The following is a 19,731-nucleotide window of genomic DNA, read 5'->3' on the forward strand; positions in this document are numbered from 1 at the left end:
TTCTTTAAAAAGTTTCCCTAGAACTGTTCAAGCATCAGCCTTCATAATGGGTCTGTTCTGCCAAATGTTTATCTTTAGTAACTCTAAGGGCATAGTCTTTCCTGACTGGAGCCAAAGGTTGGATTTATTATTTGCCAAAGAGACAGCTCTTGACCCCACTTGGCTTTTCAAACTTTATGCTTCTCAGGCATTCCGTCCACAGTCTAGGCTAGTGTTCTTCATCATGAATTGGAAATTGAGGATTTCCTACCTAATGTTTTATAAAAGTAGAAATGCTCTTGGGCCAGTTTGTGTCTGTGCTTGTTTTCTTGGGTCTTGGTTCTTGGTTTTTATTCAGCACTGGCTTGCGACTTATTACCTTGTACAAAAATTCATCAGGAATAGTGCAAGAATTTTGTTCATTTTACCCATGAGCTCATGAGAACAGGGATTGGTGATGGGCTAAGCTGAATGACCACAAAATAAAGTTCTGGTTTGATGAGAAAAAGCACAGAAATGGTATTTCAAACCTCAGAAAGAAAGTTTCAGTGGATATCTACAAGGATGGCTATGATCCTCTGCATTTTTAATTGTACCTTAATTATTGATACTACTCTCATATAAACAATATATTCTCTGCATTTATAGAAGTCTGAAATAATTCTAGTATTTTATGACAGTGATAACATCACAGAATGTGTGTGTGTGTGTGTGTGTGTGTGTGTGTGTGTGAGAGAGAGAGAGAGAGAGAGAGAGAGAGAGAGAGAGAGAGAGCGCCAGGCATACAGACACAGAGACACAGGGATAGAGACAGAAAGAGGGTAAAACAATTCTAAGATTGTAGTGACAATGATATTCATGGTCCTCCCCATTCCCATGAAAAGCGTGCATCATCTACCCACCAAAGTGTACCAGCAATTTCAAGGTATTCAATGATCTATTTAAAGTACACAGAGGGGTAAATTACTAGAGAACAACTATTTAAAGGCTACATGATATTTGTTCAATGTCTCAAACATTTAGCTCATAAAATTAGTTATGCAGGTCCTTTGAATCCTCAATAATCTGCCTCATTGCCAGAATCCCTAGACCTTTAGGTTTTTTAGGTTTTCAGAAATATTTTAAATATATTCAAAATGGGTTTACTGATCTAATATTTCCTAAGAATAATAATCTAACCAGAAGGAGAGAGAGCATTCTAGAGACTTTCTTCTGTCCACTGAATTGAAAGCATTAAGGAGCAGTTGATTTTGCCCTGATGTCTTTAAGGGTAGGAACCTGAAAAGGTCACATATGGATTAAAATTCTAGTAGAAATAGCAAAAAGAGAGACAGAAATTGACAACAGGAGATTCTTAGGACAAGGAGTGATGGAAAAAAATATCACTATAGGGTATGTGGCCACCTTCAGTGTATCTGACCCTTAACTTTGTCTTTCAGGAAACTAATACACATGCATTCTGGTAAATCAAAAAGGGAATTTACTACTGTTGCTCTCTTCCGAGTTGCCAGAATAGCCAGCCACAGTGTAAACGGCGGTTTAATTGGTTAGCTTATAAGTAGGCAAAAAGGGATAAGGTCTAAGATGGAGTTGGCTGGTTACAAAAAACGAATTCAAGCCATACAGCCAGTTAAGCTTAGAAATGTAAAAGAAAACACAGGAAAAAGGATAAAGAGTTAAGAACCCTAAGTCTCAGGAAGGAAATTTCTTAGGTTGAATATATTTAAATTATTTAACAATTTTTTTCCTACCAGGAATTTAAAAATGCAGAATAACCAGTTTTCTTTAAAGTATGCATTAGAAAGCCTAAACTGCAACTGGTTGCTCTAGATCACAGTCACCTATATTAGGTGACCACTGTATAACTAAACAAGTCCCTGCTGTACTCTGCTTATTCACAAAAGATGATGAGAAGAAAGCACTCTGGAATTTCACTTTTGGGGACTCCTGGATACCCACTAGTAGCTATTTTTCTTCTTACACTCCTCTAACCATCTACTTTTTAATCCATGATTTTATTATTTGATGTCATGAGATAACAAGCTCAGTCTGAATGTTGATAGCTGTTTCAAAATTATCTCACTTTTCTATTAGCAATAATTAACTCACTTTCCTATCAACAACATATATGTCTGAAGGGTAAAGATACAATAATCAGTCACACAGAGACCCTCTCAACTCTGCTGAAGAGCAGTACTGAGACAGACAGGGGAAAGAAGCTCACTCCAGGGAGGCTGTCCTATCATTTCCCTTCCCAGTTGCAAAATATTATGTGTAGATAAAGTTGAGAAAAGGCAACAGGCTAATAGAGGAAAAGTTCTTCTAAAAAAGGTCAGCAGTCCTGATTTTATCATTATTCTTTTTTATTTGTAAGACTCAAAAATATCCTTTTTGCTAAGATAATAAACTGACATCAATATTACTGTCATTATTGAAGTTACTATAAATAACTTACGTTTATTTATAATTCACAAACAAAAGAATTCTGATTTTTTTAGAGTGTCAAGGTAGGTCATCTCTATGTTTTAGAAAAGAGAGACTGTAATCTATAAGTAAGGCCACTAGCAGAGACTAGATACAAAATTCTGAATGAGAAGAGACTCCCAATACAAAACACTTTCCAGGATTCTGTATCATTTTTAAAAGTATGTGCCCTAATGTGTTTTAATTGCTTTTCAGTTGTTTGTGATAAAAAGCTTTGAATGTCACCTCGTATACTCACTGAAGATATTCTGCAGGTTAGAAATCCAACAGTACTCAATAGACAACACACACACACACACACACACACACACACACACACATTCACACTTGCACACACATACACTCACACTCAACCTAGTTAAATGTTGGCTAGAATAAACATGTAGTTTTGACAATATATACAAATGAAGTCTTAAATATTTTAGGTAAAACAGTAAAGTACCTAATGAAGAATTTTTAAAATACTTTCTCAATGAAGTACAATGTTTGGAAGCTTTATTTCTGGATGACTATTCAAGCATTCTGATATAGAATCAAACATCAAATGAATGCTTTGCTGAATTATTACTCAATAGCCAAGGAGTGTTAGAAATAAGAAACCATTCAACATTATGGCTCTTTTATCAGTGCATTCTTTCACACTTAATAATCCATATTCAAGCTTTCCTAGTGACTAAAAAAATCTTGAGTATTTTTTGATCCAGTGCATAATTATTTCCATTCAGTAGTTATTAAACTTCATTGTATTCACTGAAATCAGAGCCATGAATAGAATTTTCCATAAGAATAGAAAATTCATCCCAGTGATCTGAAGAGTAGACTATAATATATTCTAAGGGCAAAAGCTTAATGAAGCCAATTTGAAATGATTTCATCTGCTACCTGAATACAGACATATGATTATCAACTCAAGAGATCACAGAAGTTTATAGCAACACACTCTGGAAGTTCACACTCCCCCAAAAAACTTTAAACCACTTTGGAAGAAGCAAGATAGAGATCTTCTCACTCTAACAGTGAACTTCCTTTAACTCTACTCCAATGAGGGACACCATATAATGTGAATCATTAAACCTGTATCACCCACAGCTAAGGAACTGAGGCTAACTTTAATATGAACATGGTTATAGTCCAAATTATAATATGCTATTGCAGTTTTCATGAGCCTGGGTCATTTTAACAACTGGAGGTATTATAAACAACCGAATGAGTAATGGAAACATTAGTGAACTATATCCAGGTGAACTCAGGCAAGATTCAACAGAACAGACTCCCTGCCTAATTTAAGCATGTCAGTAAGATGGATTCCAAACATACCATATTTAAATCAAAGGTTACAGTGGTTATATGCCTGATAGATTAAATGTGTTCATAAAAGAATGTTTCAGGCTTAAGTGTGCAGGTCACACAAAGAAGTGACAGGGCAACATCCAAAGTACAGGAGACCAAAGCAAAAACAGACAAATAGAATTTCAAACTTAAAAGCTTCTGTATAGCAAAAGAAGCAATCACCAGAGTAAAGTGACAACCTATATAATGCAAAACAATCTTTGCAAATTATACATCTGAGATGTTAACATGCAGAACATACAAAAAGAAATCAACTCATAGCAAAATCCAATTTAAAAATCCCTAATCCAATTTAAAAATAGACAATACATCTAAGGAAGCATTTTCACAAATGACATACCAATAGCAACCAGATTCATGAGAAATACTATTTGACATCACTAATCATCAGGAAAATTCAAATAAAATAAAACCAATGAGATACCACCTCATTTCATTTAGAATAGCCATTAACAACAAAAAAAAGAAATATTGAAAAGAATATGGAGAAAAGATGATCCTTCACAAACTGCTTACTAGATTAATTTAACTAAATTAGCTCAGTCTTTAAGGAAATAAATACAGAAGTTCCTCACAAAATTAAAAATACAACTATCACATAATCTAGCAATTCCTGCATAATCTAGCAATTGAAGCATATAGTGAATATTTTTAAAAAATATATTATAGTAAAAGACACTCTATCATTAATCACCCTTAAAATGCCACCTCTCATTTGAAATATTCTCATCTTGTTATTCTTGCCATTCTGAAGCAGTTTAGGAAAACTGTCTTTCATGGATGTCTTTAGTTATGCTGTTATTGCTGCCTGAAGACAAGGATCAATTCAAAATGTTTACTTTGTGGTCATTTTGACATTGGGGAAGGGTCAAAAATCACACAGTGTCAAGTTCCGTGAACAGGGTTGATGAGGACACACTATACTGATTTTACAAGCCTGCCTTTTCTTTGGATGGCACTCAGCAGCAGCAGCATTGATCACATATATCACAGTTTCTAAAGACATGCAAGAAAGAAGACTTCCATGACTGTTTCATGTTGGGAGCCGCAGCCCCGAGCCCGGTCGCCTTACTTGGCGGACGTGAGGCCTGTAGGAAAGAGCAAAGCCTGAGCTAGATTACCCCTCCCATCGAGTGTGCTAAGATGGCGCTTATCTCCTGCTTGGTAAACAACCCGCCCTGTAAGATCTCCTGCTTCCTGCTTGGTAAACAACCCGCCCTGTAAGATCTCCTGCTTCACAACCCGCCCTGTAAGATAGTCTGCCTAGCAACAACTGATGTTAGCCAATCAGCCCGCATCGCGCGCTTTGAACTGATTGGCCACTGTAACCCTATAAAAGTGAGTGCCTCTCCCGCCACGAAAGAAGAAGAAGAAGCAAAAGAAGCAGAAGAAGCACGCAAGGAGCCGCGGAGAGCGGACCGGTAGAGGCTTCGGGACAGACTGTAGGGAGAAGCACGCAAGGAGCCGCGGGGAGCGGAGCAACAGAGGCTTCGGCCGGGAGGATTCCCGGGGCAGGCTGTACGGAGAAGGAAAATAAAAGAAAAGGTTGTCCACTGCCAGACTTTGTTGTGTGTCCTTCCTGCCGGCCGGGAGTGACACCGACAGTTTCAGAGAGTGGTAAGAACCATGAGATGTGTGTTTGAGTGTGGGGGAGGGATTTAGGGGGTTTAATCATGTGTCTTTTACTGTAATGACCTTTTATTTAAACATTTACTACATAGTTCACTTGTCTATTGTATATTCTAAGGAAGTGAAACAGGTATGTTAAAGAAATACCTAAATGCCCGTGTTTACTGTAGCATGCTCACAATAGTCAAGAAATAAAGAACCCAATTGTTTATCTGCCAATGGAGGGATTTTTTTTTTAATGTTGTACATATACATAATGAAGTTGTATTTAAAGGACAAAAACAACATGCAACTGGAGGGTATCAGCTTAAGTGAGCGAGGCAGATACAGAAGACAAGTACCACAGGGTTCCATTCAAGTGGAATCTTAAGGTCGATCTTATAAAAGTTGAGAGTAGAATGGAGGGAAAGGGCAAAATGTTTAATAACAGTACTAAGCTATAGTTAGATTAGAGAAAGAATTCTCATATTTTGTTACATAACAATAATTATAGATGACAATAATGTACTATATAGTTTTAAAAGTTACAATTACTTGAGATGGATACATTTACTGTGATTTGAATATTACGCAAAATATACAAGTATCCAAATATCTCATGGTACCCCATAAATAAGTAAAATTTTCTTTTCATTTGAGACAGGATCTCACTATGCTGCCCAGTGTGGTTTCCAATTCCTATGTTAGACCCATCTTTGTTCCTCAGCCTTTCAAGTAGCTGGGACTACACATGTATACCACTTACTTCCTTCGTACAAGTTTTCCTTATCAGTTAAAAGTTAAAAACACAAAAGTACCAAAAAACCAGTCAGACAGGGAGGCAGGCACAGAATCTGCCTGGAGATGCTTTAAGTGACGGCGCCATCTAACAGAAAGATGTACAATGTGTAAATTGTGTTCTGGGCTGGGAGATGCCTTCTGACATGAGTCAAGTTCCCTTCTTGTCCTCCAGAAGGATGCAATTCTGTGGCCCCAGCATATCTTTGTCATGGAGACCCTCCTCTTGTGGGCTGTTCCCTTTATATTCGGGAGGGTGGGCAAAGCAGGATCAAATTGCGAAGTGTCCACTTCTGCTTTTCCCTGTTATTGCCTCTGCTTCTGTTAAATTTTATTCTTTTAAAAATTCTTAAGAAGCATACCAGGTTTTATATCAGTATTAGAAAAGAGACAGGGCTACTTATCTGAGTAAAAGCCACCGCTTCAGAGGTGAACTGCAGTGTAAAGTCAGGTAAAGGTAAAGTAAAGATAAAGTACTGCCTGTTCCCCAGCTTTCCTCAGGACTCTAGAGATGCAGTAAGAAAACTAAATTTCAGCTACAACTTGTAGGTTTGCCCCATAATTTCTACAGAAGAATACAAGGTGAAAATGCTTTCCTTTTAAAAACTGGACAATAATTCTGCATTAGAGTAAGGGTGATTTAAAAAAAAACTGGGCAAATGATCTGAAAACACTTTTGTAAAGAATTTTTGGTGATACATGAAATTATAGATGTAGTTGTACTGATATGTGTATATAAATTGAATTATCTCAATGTTTATTCCTGCCTTCCATAAAGTAGTTTACCCATAATTATCTCTGGATGGTAAACATTAAGGGTAATTTTAATATTTATTTCTATAACCTTTTAGTTTTCTCCATAAATTTTATTAGATGACCACCGGATACATTGATAAGAAAAATCAATACTCTGAATAAACAATGAAACACTAATAAGCATTCTACAATAAAACATTGTTGAACATGTATACAATATTAATCTTAGAGTCAAACAGAAATAGGTTTGAATCTCATCTCTGCTATACACTATGGGAGTTTAGCTTGAGTTTATGACCTTGGTGAATATCAAAGTACTGAACACTGGATCTATGGGAAATGATCTGTCAGTAAAAAGAGGGAGAGTGGTTAAAGAAAGTCATTTATATAGCAGATTATAAAGCATCACACACTAAGTTGAAGATAAACTGAATGTTAATAAAAATGTACAAATTCTGTTTAGATTATTCTAAATAGCATACATTAAAATGTCCCCCAAGTTTTCATGCATGTAAATGATTTGATGATGGCAGTTCTACAGTCATCACTGGGTTCAGCTGCTGATGCAGGCAGTAGCTGATTGCTCTGTCAGGAGGTGGAGTCTTGCTGGAGGGCTCACTGGGTACATGATCAGAAAGGGGGTGTTCTTGTCTCCAGTTTTACTGGCTGTCTGCTTCATGGCTGCCATGAGATAGACAGATTATTTCTACCCATTCCCATCCACCATGCTGTTTCTGCCTTGGAAGCAGCCAACCAACCATGGACTGAAATTTTGAGTCAAAATAAACGTTTCCTCCTTTAAGCTGTGGCTATCAGGTGTTGTGTCCCAGTTAGGGAAAAGCCACTAAGACATTATGACATTGCAACTGTAAAGTGCTGAATGATAAATAATAAATATATTTAAATGATCACTGTTAGGTCTAAATTGTATCTGGCTAAAATAAATACAAGGAAGACTTAACCCCAAATGTATAAAAATGTGGCCTTATTTAGACACAGGGGTTTTATATAAGTTACCAATTTAAAGTGAAGTCAGGAGGTTGGGCCTACTTCAATACGACTGACATTCTTATTTTGAAACAAGGAACTGTTAAAATTCAATACAGAGAAAGAGAAAGATAGACAATAATGTGAAGAGACATAGAGGGAAGCTGTCCACCTAAATGTCAAGGAGGAAGCCTGGTATAGATATTTCTCTTACATCTCTGAGAAGGAACCAATCATACACACACAGTTTCAAATTTACAGGCTCCAGAAATAGGAGTCATTATTTTTCTATTGTTCAAGCCATTCAATTCTTCATAAATGGTTACAGCAGCCTTAGCTGAACAAGTTACTTTATTTTGCTACATATATATTTTCTGTCTACTATTCATTTGTTCTTACTTTAATGAAAAGCAACATTCATAAATGGAAGGAATCTAATGTTTACATAAACACTTGGCAAGAAACAAGGAAATTTTTAAAAAATACATAATCATATTTAAAAATATTATTTAATATAATTCTTCACAGATGGAATCTCTGAATCAACTATTCATTTTCTTTGAAAACTAGAAAATAAAGCTTTAAATATTATAAAGACAAATTGTTGTGTGACTCAATTTTACCATGCAATAAGAATAAATAAGAACTTACACAATAAAAAGAAGAGACTTTAAATTGTTTCCGTCTCATGCTGTCTATTCATTTGGATGTACTTTACAGTGTAGGCACACAAAGCAGTCTGGAAGGAAGTTTATTTTTACAAGTCACTGAATGCCCAGGCATAGTTTTAATGAAGCCAGAAGCATGTTGGTCAAGGTTGAGATCTTAAAACCTAGTGACTGAGTCAAAGGTGAGGCATCCTAGAGGAATAATGGAATTTGGGGCATTTATAGTACTTAATTACATGATGTCTAAGTAATTAGTTTATAAAGACACAGCCAGGTTTATTTTTTTTAAATCCCTTTGCTAAGTTTTGGTGCCAACTTACTTTTTGCTTTTCAGAGTAACGGCTAATTCTGAGAATGGGCACCATAAGAATGGGCATCTCCTCACACTGCAAGGCTCTTCTAGCATTAGGCAAGTAGATTCTGCATAAAACACACATTTTCAGGAGTTACAGTGTGATACAACTAAATATGGTGTCATTTACTTAGAATAATAGTGAATTTCATTCCATTTTGAAATTTACGTTTCAAAAATCACAATCACTGAATAGCGCATGGAACACGGTAGAGGTTAGAAATGCACATGACTGACCAGTTAAGCATGCCAGGTACTGTTTCCTTAAATACTGCAAACAGTTTTAGGCTTATTTGCAAATAATAACAAAACAGTCTCACTTGATTTTGTACCAAGAATTCTTTAATGTCTTTGAGATGATCAGTACTGTAAAGGACCACTATGATGTGAAAATACAGAATTCAGTGAAAAGTGAATCAGACCAGGAGATAAAGTGGTGCCCAAAGGATGTGAGATGATACTAACAGACTTCTGGAATCTAAATATAAAGAAACGAAAGTCTTCTTTAAACCAGACTCCAATTCTATGACTTTCAGATAAAAGACACAGTTGAAACTATATTAGTCAAAGAGGAAAGAAATGAGAAAGCAAAGAAAATAAATAGGACTAAAGAAATAATTCTAAAATATTAGAAGTATAAAGAAAATAAATACATACAAATAAATAAAATCACTGAATGTGAAAACAAAGATTTATTAAAATACTTAGTCATAATTTAGAAAAAGTTCCCAACTCCCCAAGGGGAAGGGGAAAATTGATCTAAGTGATCACTATGATATATTCCTAAAATATTACGTGCTTTAACTAAAGAAGTAATTTGAATGACTTTCAAGCAAACTGCCTGGTTATCACTAAGAAAACTCAAATCATCTTTGCATAGTCTTTGTAGTAGAAAATTTCAACACCAGAAAACAGTAAAGTAACATACAAACAGTACTAAAAGTAGAGAATCATGACTCAAGCTACTCTTCAAACATAAAATGCACACAAATTCAAAACATACCATTCCTATGAGCTGTAGCTCATCCATTGATGAGTTCACAACTGAATGAGTTAAAAGGTGAGACTTCACTGGAAAATGTAGGTCACTGGGAATGTACCTTTGAACCATATGTGTTGTTCCCAGCCCCTTTTTTTCTTGGCTCTTTCCACTTCTCTGCTTATTACTGCCATTATAATGAGCCACGTTCCTCTGACATGGTCTTTCTGACTTGCTGCAAGTCTAGAAGCAACTGAGGGAAGTGAGGACAGATTGAAAACCTTTGGAACTATGAGCCAGAATGAATCTTTCATCCTTTAAGTTATTTATCTCAGGCATTTTGTCACAGTGATGAAAAGCTAACACAATGACATAAGAAAATAAAAAGATTTTTAGATTGGACAAGCAAATGTTATGGATTTCAACCTCTACGTTACATACAAAGATACAATAATTTAGCAGATGAAGACAATAGAATGGTAGTTACGATCGCCTGAAAGATAAAAGGGGACGACTGGGGAGATGTTGCTTAAAGGATAAACTCTCAGTTAGACCAAAGAATACACTAAAGTGATTATTGTACAACAAGTGAGTAAAGTTAATAGCAATCTGTTATATACTTGAAAATTGCTTAGAAGCAGTTTTCAGCTCATTTTCCTCCCACAAAACTAAGGGAATGGGGTAGTTCATGTGTTAAGCAGCTCACCGGAGTCTACCACAGTGTACGCATATTTCAGAACCTTACGTGGCACATCATAAATATATACAAATTTGTCAATTTAAAAGGATTTTAAATAATTAGATCACCTATGTGCAAATTTATTTGGCTATGCTCAAATACACATATGCAAAGGCACACTTAGAAATCCACTATTTTATGTAATTATGTAAATAAATAACACAAAAATTAAAATTAGAATGTGGGTTTTCTAAGTATAACATACTTGCTGCTTTACACCTATATTATGTAAAAATTTCACTTGTCAATAAGATGTTACATAACCTTTCTCAAAGAAGAGACACCAAAGTCATTCAAGGAAATTAAACATAAAAGAATATGCAAAGACATACCACACAAATGTGAAAAGAAACCAAAGACTTGACCTTAGCATGAGACAATAGATAATAAAGGAGTAAAACTTAAATTAAATTAGGAAAAGACAAGGCATACTGGTCTGGCATAAAATTGACAATGAAAAGCTAGCATTTATACCTATACTGGGAAAAGCAAAACAACAACGTCTCAGAAAGCAGATATCACAAAAGACTATAGAAAAAATATCAAAAAGCGCACTAATTGGAGACTTTGACTGGATTAGCCTCTCAACAAAAAAATGTCAGGTTATAAATGATAAAGAGGTTATATGAGTATACACACTCACATTAAACTATGTACTCCAGTAAAGAGACTATTTCTTCTTGTCAAAAGTTTTGAGTATTCTTGAAAATTGATAGCATATTAGGCCAAAAAGAACATATCATAAATTTCAAAACAGTAGATGTTATAAAGAAAATTTCTATTCACTATCCAAAAACTAGAAGCAATAAATTCAGAGAAAAACATCAAATTATACCTAGAAGTTCTAAAATCACTGTTAAGTAATTTTTAGATGCAACCATAAAAATAAATTGAAATTGTAGGCCAATATAAAAGAAGTATAATGAAGATTCTATGTACCATAGTCTATAGATTATTGCTAAATAGTGTTCAAAGGAAGATACATACCTTTAGTAGTAGTTTTATTAGCACAGAAAACAGAATAAAAAAATCAATGAAGCATTTTAATGAGAAATGAGAAAGAAAATAAGTAAAAATAAATTAAAGGATAGGTAAATTAAGTGAAAGTGAACAAAACTAAAGGATAAACATAACTTTTAAAAATATTTGCAAAATGGATAAATCTTGGAAGCTAAAAAATGATACTGCATTCCTGTAATCTCAGGACCAAGAAGGCTGGGGCAGGAGGATCTGAATTAAAGGACAGCTGAGTTATTTAGGGAGCTCAAGGCCTGCCTGAGCTACACAGCAAGATATCTATCTGAAAACAAATCAAGAAAAATATAAGAATAAAAAAAATAACAAAATAAAATGAAATAAGATTGAAAACAGGGTCCTGAACAGATATGTACACCCATGTTCAAAACAACATTCTTCACAATAGCTGAAAGATAACAGAAAACCAAGGACCTGTCAATGAATGACTAAAGAAAGCATGAATTATACGTACAATAGATTATTATCCAGCCCTAAAAGTGAAGAATATTCTGACATATTACTACCTGGATGAATCTAAATGACTTTACACTAAGTGTAATAAACCAAGGACAAACAAATAAATATTGTATGTTTCTACTATAGTTAGGCATAAAAAAGAGTTATATACCAATCTCTTTAGTGAATGTACATGCAAAAATCCCCAACAACAGAATGGCAAATAGAATGCAATGAGTTAAGGAGAGTTTAAAAGATGCAAGAATGGTTCAATGTACACAATAAATACAATGCATCACATAAACAAAAGCAAGAAAAAAAAAAAGCACATGACTATCTCATCAGATTCAGAAAAGTCTTTGACAAAATCCAACCATAATAGAAACACTGAAGAAAATAGTTACAAAACAACCTTATCTCGCTCTGATTTTATCCTTGTCCTTGTGACAAACCTACTGGGAACATCATATTAAATGGGGAAAAACTGAAAGCTTCCCCTCTAAAATCAGGAAAAAGATAAAGATATATACTCTCATGACTCCTGTTCAACATAGTACTCAAAACATTATCAAAAGGAATAAGGCAAGAAAAAAGCTACCTGTTCTATATATAGAACATGTAGAACTATCATTATTTTCAGCGGATTTGAAGAGGACAGAAGACCCAAAAATTTAATTGAATGATTCGTAATAACCAAATTCAGTAATATAACAGGATACAAAGTCAACTCACAAGAATCAATTGCCTTCCTGTACACTAAAACTTAACCCACTAAGAAAGAAATTAGGAAAAAACAATAGCATTCAGAAAGCACCAAGAAAAATCAAATACTTAGAAACTAACCTAAGAAAGTAGAAGACCTCTACAAACACAAATAGAATATTCTGTAAAAGAAGATCAAAGAGGACATCAGGAAATGGAAAGACAGCCCCTGTTGCTGGATAGGTAGAATCAATGTAATCAAAATGGCCATACTTCTAAAATCAATATACAGATTTAATGCAATTACAATCAAAATTCTAACATAATTCTTCACAAACTAGAGAAAACTATTCTAAAATCTGTAGAGACCCAGAATAGCAAAAGCAATCCTGGGTAAAAAGATATGAGGCATCATAATCACAAACTTGAAGCTACAAAGTTACATTAGAAAGCTATGATGTTTTAGAAAAAGAAAAAAGAAAACCAGTTACTAGTTACAAAAAAAAGAGATGAGGATCAATGGAAAAGAATATACACAGAAACAACCCCAGGAACACTCTACTATTGGGTATTTGAAAAAGGGTTCAAAACATAAAACTGGAGGAAAGATATTCTTTTTAAATAAACTGTACCAAGAAAATTGGCAATCCACATGAAGAAATTTGAATCTAGACACACCTCTTAACAGATAATAAAGAAAATTTAGAATGGATTGAAGAACTGAATGTTAAAATAGAAACAATCACCATGATAACAAACTATAGCAGTTAAAACTTTTGAAGCTATTGGAGTAGGCAAAAACTTTCTGAACAGAATGCTGGTTGCACAAGAAATAATACCAAGAATCAATCCATGAGATTTTACAAATTAAAAGGCTTCTGCACAGCAAAAGAAACCCAACAACAGATTGAAAAGACATCCTATAGAATGGGGGGAAAGTTGCAGTCTATTATTCAGAAAAAAGATTTAAATTTAGAATATAGAAAGAACTAAAAACAAAACAAAACCTTTCAAAAAAAAAAAAAAAACTCAATCAAAAAGCAGACAAGTGCAATGAATAGACCCTTCACAGAAGAAGCACTAATTATACAATGGAGAAATTCTCAACACTGGAGAAATGCATATTAAAATATCATCTTACCCCAGAAAAAGTGGCCATCGTTAAGAAATCAAGTAACAATAAATGCTGACCAACCTGCATGGGAAAATAAAGCAAAACAAACAAACAAAAATCACTTCTTCATTATTGATGGACATGTAAACTAGTACAACTCTTGAAATCAGCATGGAGATTGCTCAAAAAACTGTAACTAGAAATTCCATTTATTTCAGATATTCCCCATCCAGGTATCTTTCCAAACCAGTTAAAGACATCATATTACAGTGATACCCGCATACCTATGTTTATAGAAGCACAACTCACAATAGCTAAATCTTGAAAGTGGCCTATATATCCATCAATAGGTGAATGGATAAAGAAAATGTAGTATTTACACACAATGGAGTAATAGTCTACCATAAAGGTAATCCTATATTTTATTGGCAAATGGATGTACCTTGAGACCATCATGTTAGAGAAATAAATCAGACCCACAAGCCCAAATGACACATGGTTTATCTTACATGAGAAAGCCAAAATATAAATGCAGAGCAAAATAAAGATAAATAGTAGGAAGTAGAGAGATAGATGTTTCGCAAAGGAAAAGGGATTAAGAGATGGAGGAAGGCATGGGAAAGTGAATGAAAAAGAATTAGATATATATTATATACATATACCAACTCTACACAAGAAATAGAAACATCAACTGCAAACATGTACACAAACAGAGGAAGAGGATCAAGAAAGAGACGGATGGAAGGAGGGAAGGAAAAGGGACTGAAAGAGGAGCTAAGATGTATTAAGTATATGTATCAACCTCCAAAAAGGAATGTAAATGTTATGTGGTGCCAACATGTACTAATAAAAAATGATGTTAAAATTTTCTAAAATGACAGTAAAAATGTAAAGGAGCTGGCAAAAATTGAGGAAAATTAATTATATGTGCCACATATCTAAGATTAATTTATTTGTGTCACACACAGAAACACCGAAAAGACAATGTGATGCTAATAAATATAATTTATCCTAAGTGGGGAACAGGGTGAAGAAAAAATAAGACAGAGATCTCAGTCAGTCTTATAAAGCGTCACTTTTATTTCATGCAAATGTTTTACCTATTTCAAAAATATTAATTTAGGAAGGAAGGTAAGAAGGAAAAAGGTATTAATTTAGGAAGGGAGGAAATAGGTGGGGAGAGAGGGAGATGCTGCTTTTAGTCTTAAACGACTTGGTTACATTATCCTCATCAATTGTTTATGAACAGAATTTTACTACAACCCTCAGCTGGGACTAGAATATTTGCTCTAGCTTTTACTTCTCTCATCCATTCTTTCTTCAAAATATGAAATAGCAACAATAAAATCAGATATGTGTTTAACACAGCTTTGGAAACAACAGCTGAAGATACCTTAGCTTCTTATTCCTGCATTCAAGAATTGCTACTTTTCTCAGGTTTCTTTAGTCCTGCATTTTCCTGTACAAGAAATGACCTGAATAGCAACTAAATTACTGTTCTTCCATAAATATTCAATTTGAATTTATGCACTAAATAGTTGAATCAATTATCCCCATCTCTGCGATGGGACTCCATGAGCTTGCCTCAGCTCTTAGGAAGCATGCTCACGTATCACATTACAGCATGAACTTCTTCTAAGTCAAAGCCCAAGCTGAGGCCTTAGCACATAAATTACATTAATCACCTAGTTGTCTACAGTATTCACACAAGTCTGTGAGTGAACCTCAAAACATATTTTGCTAACGGCTATTTGGAATTAACAGCTTTCTGTGATTTGGAGGTTAGAGCAGAACACACATGTACAAATTGCCAAAAATAATAGTGTTCCTAAGAAATTGGGATCATTGGCAAGAACAGTGTTAAGTCTAAATGCAATTAGCATTTGTGGGGTGAGAATAATTGACACATATATAAATTGATAAAGGTACTTGTGTGTTCCAGGAGAAAAGAAAAGTTGGTGAATGTTCATCTGAAAGGGTCTTACCAATCTATAGTGCTTTAAAAACTGAACAAAGAAAGAAGAAAGCAAAAGTGAAAGAGAATCCAAAATTCAAAGCCTAGGAAATCTGACTCAATATCTGATTGTTTCTCTGCATTCATTCATTACAGAAAAATTTATTCAGTAGTTAAGTCAGAATAAATTTGTTATAATGAAGGTATTCTTGCTACCAATTATGAATCTCTGGGAACAAAATATGTATTTATTCACTTGCCTACAAAATATAAAGTCTTGTGCTCTAATTTAAAATATTATCTCTCAAGTATTTTGATTAATTTCTAGGGGAAAAATGGGTTAATAAATTTCTACTTCTTCCATGCCAATTGATAAGAGATTGGACCTAGTATTACTGTTTGATCAGAGAGAGAGAGAGAGAGAGAGAGAGAGAGAAAGAGCGAGAGAGACACAGACAGACAGACAGAGACAGAATGACAGAAGGAGATAAATAGCACAATATGAATTTGGGGTAGATGCTAACAGATCTTTCCTAAGATCTCTGTAGTATTGCATGTAAGCTCTAGCTTAGCATTTAATGTTTCACACACCTCAGTGGAGTCTTGGAAGCTAGGAGCTGAATCCTGAATCATTTAATGGAGCCTTTCTCTAAAAATGCTAATGGAAATTTCACAAATGCTTTCTGCCACACCCCTAGTTTTTCAGAGAAGAGATGAGAGAGCAGATTTATGGTAATAGAATGAGCATCCAAACACAGAGCAGTTTAATTTTCCTTTATTATTATATTTTTAATTTACTGCATATGACTAACACTTATTAGTATTCTTTCTGCTGCCTCCAACATTGAAAGCTGCTTTCTTTCTGGGTCTTGCCAAACCATAAAAGTAAATAATTTTTTTAATAGACACAGGGCAGCCTCAGAAAATGGGAAGAGTTCAATTCTGCTTGGTGATACTAGAATTCTGATGTATTTTTATTTCATCTCAGAAACCTAATTTATAGAGGATATCAGGAAAATAAAAAATTAATTTTAAGAATCGTAATACATAATAAATCATGCAACCAAGCTCTCCAGTCCAGATGGCTTTTAATTTACCAGCCAAGTAGATCTTTGGATGTTGGAACATAAACCAGGGCTGTCCAATTATGGGGGAAGAAATACTTCACCTGGTCCACCAGCTACCAGGGCTCGTGATGAGGATGGGGAAGGAGAGGTAGAGGGTAGCAGGGAGGAGAATGAGGTGAGAACATAAGACCATCTAATAATACCTACACCTTTGCAAAGTGCTTTAAATGAATTTCTATCATTACTTTGTATGTGGCAGTTCATTCTGAAGGACCTTAAGACTTGAGGACTAAAAATCTATCAAACTGGTTTATCAATAACCACCATATTCAGAGACTTTAACAGATAGCAGATAGAGACCTATCAAAAAGAAAAGACAAAACTGATGACATGGAGAGTTGAAACCAAAAACAAATTCCTTTGGCTCTAGAAATTCCTAAAAGTAGAAATGGCTACATCTGTGAGGTCATATTCAATGTAGTAAAAAAAAAAAAATCAATATTCTGGGCACAACTAATGAGAATGAAAATCCATAACCAACCAGAAACGACATTCAGTCCTGTGACGAAAAGAAATCTGTCCTACCCTCATTTAACCTCTGGCTCATTTGCTACTTAGCAAGAAAACATCACGCCCACCACCCACCAAGAAAGGACAGGATTGGTACAGCGTGAGTTGCGTTCATTTATAAACTAGGAGGAGGGGTGCTCTGACTACCAGCTTCTAGAAGAGCACTCTGCATAAGGAAGAACGCAGTTAGAATATTAGAAAGCAGACTCATTGCATGGCCACAGACAGAGCAGCCCAAGTTGAAGGTGAAGCTTTGTTTTTTGCTGGAGAGTTAGATTTTAAATCACCAATAGGCTCCGTGTTGCTCTTAGTGGACATACATTAAGGAGAAACATCAAACCACTAAGCTCATTTACCAACATCATTTTATATCGGGCTCAAAAAGAAAGAGTGGCGAAAAGGAAAACAGACATGGAAAGATGAATCTTACACAGACTTTGTACATATTGGAGGGAATAACTGCCATGTATCTAGGCCTCAAACTTGCGCCTGTGTCCATTGGTGAAATTCCTACAACTCTGGACACCTTGTGGACTTCCAGACATTTACTTTGTAAATAAAAGAAAGTCCATAGAAGGAAATAAACCCAACAAAACTGAAACAGGCACAGTAAACCCTATTAACCAGACACCCTTAATTTAATTTGTAAAGGCCAAGAATAGAATAAAGCACTTACTCTTGCTTAATTAAAATATAACATAAAATATTAACAGGAAAAATCCCTTAATTTACTTATAATTTGTATTAACTAGATGAATATGTGCTTGTGAATTTAAAAAAATTAAAAATGTATTATGTTTGGTTGCTTGCCTCTCTGGAAATGGAAAGAGGAGTTTATGCCAAAGGTACTATTTGAAAGAAATAAAAACCAAGAGAACAGGATATTTTTAAATGTCAACAATAATATTAACGATATTATAAGCACCGAGCACAATGATTTCCAGGAAAGTAGACTGGGCATTTATCCAGGAAACAAAAACATTTACATTTACCAAATATCTTACCTAGAACCTCTGTCCCATAAAAGTATTCCTGAGGAATTATGCACTTTAAAAGATAAATATTTATTAGTTACCACTATAGAAATGTTTTTTAATTCAGTGTTCCATTCAGAACAAATGTGCCAGACATCAACCTTTCTATTTAACTAATTAGCACAAGAATTGAAATTTTACCATTTCATATCCTCTGAGGGCATTTATTTTTCCAGTCTGACATCTAAAATTAACCCAAGAGTCTCATGGTACTAGGTTTTCTATTATAAATAGTACTATATTGGTACTATAATAATAGTACTATATTTTTATAATGGTACTAGGTTTTCTATAATAATAGATAAGAAAAATACCTTGTGGTATGAAGGTAAATAAAAACAGTAATTTTTAAAATGTAGTAAACATCTTGTATTGAAAATTATTAGAAATACTTAATAATGTTATTCTCCACTAACTTTAATATTTTTTCCTCAAATATCTAGGTTTAATATTTAAATGCTAATGGTTGTTTGATTTAATTGATATACAAAATATCTTACCTGAGTTTTTTTATCTGCCTTAATCATATTTCTTTAAATAGCCTAATTTAGGAGATCTCTGAAACTACTGTCAATTTGCTTATTCTTTACAAGGGGCATCAGATGAACCAGTTTAAATATTTAATCAACCCAGGTGCCTCGAAGGATACTAGCTAAGGGAAGAGGAGGGCTATGTTTAATTTTTCTGTAGATTTTATAATATTGATGAATGTTGCTGGGGAAAAATCTAACCATTCAACAAGTTTTTGATTTGTATTTTGAAACATTAATTATTCAATAACAAAAATAAATACTTATGTGCTCAATTTTAGACATTTTAACCAATAATAGGCACTGCTCCTTTTCTCTTTTGACATCTCCTCTACAAAGTGGGATGGTGCTGTTTTAAATGCTGTAAGATTATGTTTGGCAAAATTTATGAAAAACAATGATAAACAGCCTGACTCACTACGAGTTTAGTACTGAGGTTTTCAGTTCACCCTGGTTCTATAAAAACTATCTGAACTTTCAATCTTAACTAGAATGAATATTTTCATGGATTTTTCTTAGTCAAAATGGCATATTTACGATTTAATTATTTTAAAAACCATACTTTAAGGCAAAATTAATGCTAAATA

The 19,731-nt window shown here is 34.3% G+C and overlaps 1 protein-coding gene across 12 annotated transcripts in view; it reads right to left on the reverse strand.

Annotated features, from left to right (window-relative positions):
* Window positions 1–19,731, reverse strand: part of Pde4d (3',5'-cyclic-AMP phosphodiesterase 4D) — a 1,361,839-nt gene that overhangs the window by 941,629 nt on the left and 400,479 nt on the right. For 8 of the 12 annotated variants that reach the window (XM_063258681.1, XM_063258684.1, XM_063258683.1 and 5 more), the window contains one exon: window positions 14,017–14,070. The exons of the other annotated variants lie outside the window; for them this stretch is intronic. In XM_063258681.1, coding sequence (XP_063114751.1) covers window positions 14,017–14,070 — 54 coding nt within the window. The remainder of the gene's footprint in view (window positions 1–14,016; window positions 14,071–19,731) is intronic. 12 annotated transcript variants of the gene reach the window in all.

This window comes from Cavia porcellus, unplaced genomic scaffold, assembly GCF_034190915.1.
Source record: "Cavia porcellus strain 051 isolate PalLab524CR breed Dunkin Hartley unplaced genomic scaffold, mCavPor4.1 scaffold_11, whole genome shotgun sequence".
NCBI classification, from domain to species: Eukaryota; Metazoa; Chordata; class Mammalia; order Rodentia; family Caviidae; genus Cavia; species Cavia porcellus.